The 6000-nt window shown below is 34.2% G+C and overlaps 1 protein-coding gene across 2 annotated transcripts; it reads right to left on the reverse strand.

Moving 5' to 3' along the window:
* Window positions 1-1455: 1455 nt before the first annotated feature.
* Window positions 1456-4064, reverse strand: LOC101246929 (protein WHAT'S THIS FACTOR 9, mitochondrial). Of its 2 annotated transcripts, none has more exons than XM_004240755.5 (2): window positions 1943-4064; window positions 1456-1766 (listed from the first exon to the last, which is right to left on the reverse strand). In XM_004240755.5, exon 1 carries the CDS (start codon window positions 3957-3959, stop codon window positions 2028-2030), a length of 1932 nt encoding a protein of 643 aa, XP_004240803.2. In that variant the 5' UTR covers window positions 3960-4064; the 3' UTR covers window positions 1456-1766; window positions 1943-2027. The 2 variants fall into 2 exon arrangements, with proteins under 2 accessions (XP_004240803.2, XP_010322008.1); XM_010323706.4 differs by having other exon boundaries at window positions 1895-4064.
* Window positions 4065-6000: the final 1936 nt, after the last annotated feature.

The raw sequence follows: 6000 nt of genomic DNA on the forward strand, positions 1-6000 counted from the left end.
ATACTAAAATATAATGTAATCATGTAGGAATTTAATTTGTTGAATACTTGTCAACTTAGACATACATAAACCAAACAAATAATTATCTAATTATAGTAATAAAGCTACATATATAGTCAACTATATTAAATCTTTATGCTCATTTCAAATTACCTAAAAAGGTATATGTTTTATAAAGTAGTCGTTAGATCAGTTATATATATTGCATGAGGTGGTATTGCTAGGTCAAAAATTTGCATGTCCAAAAGATGAGAGTAGCAAAAATAAGGATATTGAGGTGAATTTGTTGGCATATTAGAAGGTATGCAAGTGAAACAGAAATGTTTGAGACAAAGTAGGAGTGACTTCCATACTGAACAAGATGTATGAGGTGTTAGGATTTGCCTCGAATCTTCTACCTTATTTAATTTGAGTTCTACTACAATTGTGCCTTAATTAAAAACAGTCTTCTATGGAAAAAACTTTCTTGAAGAAAAAGACTTTCATGTTTGGTTAATCCTCTCGAAGGATTTTTTTTTAAAAAAATCTTATACATTGAAGATCATTTGTACCTGTAACAACACAATAACATTCACAATATAGTAGTTAAAGAATTTATTTAAGAAGTAATTATTTCTTCTTTATAGCTATATTTTTTTTATACTAATTAGTTTCTTATATGTAGGTTGTTTGGTTAAAATAATATTAATAATAATGATTGTTTTCGTATACTTTTCTTTGTGGTCTAATTTATCACTGTCATGAGTTGCAATTATCAGCTTTCGCATAACATTTTGATTATTTTGACCAAACAAAAGGCAAAACTGAAATGGTTCAAGCATTAAAGAGGAAATGCGTAGATTTCCTAGTGAAAAGGTGTGAGGGGTTGTTATGGTGGTTATGAGAAAAAGGTAGTTGTAAGGCGAAGTAATATTGGGAAGAGGTAATTAGATAGGACATGACATACTTACAAGTTACAGCTTATCGATGACATGAGCTTATCGATGACATGATCTTTACATAGGAGTTGACACCAACACAATAACATTAACAATCAAGAGTTTGAAGAAACTGCCAACACATTTTATGTTCAAACATTAAATACTTTTGCATCCTAAGTTAATTATCTGAAAAAAGAGGTAACACGTGATGTCCTCTGCGATAGAATGTTTAAATTCAGAGAGAAAAGGCTATAAAAATTTGATATTATGGTGATCATTGGGTGTGCTTTCGCTGTTGATAATTCACTAACTAGAACTCCTAATTGAATTTTATTAGGAGGGTACTAAACATATCAGTATCTTGTATTTAGTTTTACAAAAAGAACCAAAAGTATATCAGAATTGCAGAAGAACACTACTAAAATTGCAGCAGATTTACACCAGAACTGCATGAAAGCAGCACCAAAAATGCACCAAAAGTTCTTCAACACAAGACCAGTATTTCACCAGAAAAGTATCAAAATAGCACCAGAAATGCACCAAAACTGCACTAAATTTACTCCAAAAAAGTATCAAAACAGCATTAAAATTACACCAGAACAGCAGCATCAAAATCACCTCTAAAACAACATTAGACTTGCACCAACAAAACCACCAGAAAAGCATCGGAACTGCACCAAAAACTAAACAATAAAAACACCATAATCAGACCCCGAAATTGCACCAAAACAGTAGCACCAAATTCGCACTAAAACAGCACAGTGACAACGGTATCAACGTGCGCCAACTTCATGAACTATGGCACACCAGATCTCGTTCCTGGTGAACCATGTGGCGTTGCTGATGCTGAAGCAGGCAAAATTAGCAGGTGAGACATCAAGGATTACAGGCTAAAAACAAACTAATAAACATGATGATAAATTTATACACATAAATCAGTTAAGAATCACACGGGGAAAATTCACTTAAATTACCAAATTAGATGAGACAAGATTCTGCAATATGTTGTTACAACCTTATACCTTGCATATGTGATTGACAACTGACAAACCTAAAACTATCAAAAGCAAGCCTATTATGCAGTGTCTTCACAAAGCGGATAGATTTTCATGGAGTGGAATTCCTCCTCCGTTCGGATGTTCCCCGGTTTCTATGAAGATCAAATTTGTTACTTGATCTCCGGTGAGCATATTGATTATCGTTAATCTCCACCCTCCTAGGAGATCGAGAGGTTCTTTCGTTGGTTCTGTTGGAACTTCTTCCTGCTGAAGTCTTCCATGAATTTATTGGAAGCTTTCTGTCCCCATATGTTGATCGAGCATCTAGCTCACTATTATTTTCTGCCCTCCAACACGATCTTCTTGATGGCCTTTCCACATCTCTGTTTTGATTTCTCCCCAAGGATGTCCTCGGAGAGGTAGCTGAAGTATTCCTATCATAATCTCTAGTCCTCGGAGAGGTAGCTGAAGTATTCCTATCATAATCTCTAGTCCTCGGAGAGGTAGCTGAAGTATTCCTATCATAACCTCTAGTCCTCGGTGAGGCAGCTGAAGTAGTCCTATCATAATCTCTAGTCCTTGGAGAGGTAGCTAAAGTATTCCTATCATAATCTCTAGTCCTCGAAGAGGTAGCTGAAGTATTCCTATCATAATCTCTAGTCCTTGAGTATAATCTTCGGGTAGGCTTCCTATCATCATCTCTTGTCATTGAGTTTCTATCATCAACTCTTCTCCTCAAGTTTACTCTTTGGCTATGCTTCTCATCTCTACCCTCATTGTCCGTCTCATCATCATGGTAGTCATTATGCACATCATCAGAGTCCTCATCATAGTCTTCATCTTCATCTTCATTATCAACATCAGTTTCCTTTCCATCACCTTCTTTCAGATCATGACTACCTTTTAGCTGCACTTCTTTTGATTTTTTATCCTCCGTAACCTTGTTCATGAGATAAACATACTTAGACCTCAGTTCTATCAACGAGTTCTTCTGAATTAACATTCCCCTTTTATATCCCTCCTTCAGTACCACAGTATGTGTGTCGATCTTACTTGACACATAGAATATCCCAGGATGCAACAACAATGCCCTCTTAAACCTAGAACGAAGTCCCAAATACTCTCCTATCAAAAGCAAATTATCTTTCTCCGCCTTCTTCCCAACACAAAGACTAAGAATTTCATGCAAAATTATCACTGCCCACTTATCAGCTTCATCACTCTTTGCAGGAAGATTCTTTACATTCTCATATGGCGAAATATAAGGCAATTTTTTCCATTCATCAACCCATTTCTTGTACTTCTTATCCATCTCAAACCCATTTGAATACTTCAAATCAAACTTAACTAACAAATCTTCACTTCCACATTTCACTGCTTGTTTTTCCAAAGAGGAGACAGCAAGTTCATGACTCCAACAAACTAATTCCAACATTGACTCATTATTCACCTGAAAATAATCCGGATATTCTGGTACTATAGTTTCCACAAAATTATTACACAAGCCCAAATCCCATTTAAGCTTATCAATAACATGTAAAGGAATTTTATTAGTTTTACCTATCATCAAAATCTTCAAAAGCCTATCTGCAACATCTTCTTTGTAACTTACACTTTGATAGAACAACTCTTCATCTGAATCAATACTGAGAATTTCTGGGGTTAACTTGATATGGGGATGTATGTTTATGCTAGCTGGGAAAAATTCTTGAAAAATTGAAGGGTATTTTCGGATAAACTCAATGGGGCGAGATGGGATTTGTAGAGAATCTTTAGATTGTGTGATGATGTTTAAGGGAATCGATTTCGATGGTTCAGATTTGATAAGATTCTTGATGTTGAGAAGTGGTTTGAGATTCTTTTCTCTTTCAACAGCGTGGTCTAATCCACGATCTCTTACATGTTTGATGGAAAGGGCATCGTCGAACAGTGTCCGCCATTGTTGACGCTGGTGGTGAGTTCGACGGAGGAGGAAATGCATGTACATAGTTTGGAGACTGCTGCTGCTGCTTGCTTGCAAGGGTTTAGCAGAGCTTGTCATTGCTACGCTTGGGGTTTGTAGGGGTATTTTCGGTAATTGCGCAGTTATTTCATTTATGCTCGTAACTTACGCGAAAAGGTTCATAAATATCCCAATTTCACCGTATGGTCTAAAAATATTTAAAATTTTTAAAATTCACAACAATTCAAATCCATCCAAACCCATTATTGACCTTTTTCCGAAGGAAAATTGTATATAATAGCAAATTAATAACCTAAACTAAATGAAATAGCTAAGGTTTGATTTAATTGTGCTCCATAGTAAATATTAATTCAAATTTGCGAGCGTCTCTCTCAAAAATCTCGCTCGCCACTCTCCATTCTCGCTCGTCTCTCTCGCTTTATACACAGAAGTGTATAATTCTGTTTCTGTTTTGTATAAAGCGAGAGAAAATTGTATATACACATGCAAAAATGTATAACTTCGTGTTATACACTTAATTATACAATTTACAAACATTTTACTTCAAATATTGCAGAGAAAAAAGCCAACGAATTATACAATTGCAGTGAAATACAATTTTCTCTAGCTTTATACAACAGAAGTGTATATATTGTGTTTCTGTTTTTGTATAAAGCGAGAAAAACATATATCTTTTTGTTGTACTCTTATAATTATACAATATACATACATTTTAATTCTATTCAACTATATGCAAAACAAATTATACAATTGCAGCGAAATAGGCCAGCGAATTATACAATTTAGGCCAGCGAATTATACAATTGTATATGTATAGCAAATTATACAGTTTTATGTTTGCTATGGAGCGCAATTATGTAAAGTTTGTTATTGCATACAAATATAAATTTTTTATTTGCTATATGTGAAAGTTGCCCTAAAATTAATCTCACATTCTTTTGTTCCTCCAAAATCCATCACCTAATCTTCTTTTTCGTAAGTGAAATTATTAGTTTTTTATCATAAAATTGTATCACAATCACATCTACGTCAAACATTTGAGGATTTTAAGATACTTTCTTCTATATTTAGCTTATAGTAGAGTAAAAGTGATTATCTTGTCATTTTATTTTTTTTGTGTGTGTATTTTTGTAATTGTCCTTTGGATCGAAGGTAAGTGCTTAAGTTGCTGACAAGTTTAGATGGGGGAATTTGGCCAATAGGGTAATTTTTGCTTACTTTGTTGATGGATGCACACGCTGCAATTTTACTATAATCACGATTATCATAATAAGCAAGCAAAAACCAATCTTGACCAAATCCATTATTTTTTAAAGTAGTTAAAAGTGGACTTGTAATATTGTTAATATTAACTAGAAAATCAGAATATATTGATTCGATCGAATATAAACCAAACATTCGATTGAATAATATTCATATGATACAAAAAAGAGTAAATAAAATGAGATGAAAAGTTGAGGCGATACCGAAATTCGACCATGTTATAATGGAGATGAATGATCAACTTAAAAATTAAAGTGAAAATACAGACAATAAGTCAGCAATTGTGAAACGACTTGAAAAGAAGCGATGGGTAAAGGTAAGAAGTAGTATATATTATAAACAAACACTGCCGAATTAATTTTGGAGGAGAAAAAGAATGTTGGATTAATTGGTAGCGAAAATGGGTCACTAATGGATTTTTTTTTCACCCAGAAACTGTCATATATTAATTCATGCTGGAGATAGTAGTATGTCCAAGGAAATTTCAGCATCGTTTACAATCCAAGTTGGGAATTGTCTTTCCCAATAGAATTTCGATAACAGAGAAATTGATAACTTAGCTACGTTGTGAGCTACAACATTAAACCTTCTAGGAATATTTACAAACATGACATGCTCTAGAGATGCACACATATTTCAAATATCTATAGCACCGTTTGCATCAGAGAGGACATAGAACTTCCTCCATCCATGTTGTATCGCCTTTTCCTCACATTTTCTTATTGCACACGCTTCAACAATTCCCAACAAACTGTTTCGGGAATCCATGGGCATGAAACAAATTACCCTTGCTATCCATACCAACCAAATCAATGCTTGCCTTCTTTGATTCAACCTGTAAACCTGCGTCAACAAA

This window comes from Solanum lycopersicum, chromosome 6 (assembly GCF_036512215.1).
Source record: "Solanum lycopersicum chromosome 6, SLM_r2.1".
Lineage (NCBI taxonomy): Eukaryota > Viridiplantae > Streptophyta > Magnoliopsida > Solanales > Solanaceae > Solanum > Solanum lycopersicum.

Excerpts from the sequence above, each read along its gene's own strand:
- LOC101246929 (XM_004240755.5), bottom strand. The coding sequence starts at position 3,959 with ATGACAAGCTCTGCTAAACCCTTGCAAGCAAGCAGCAGCAGCAGTCTC.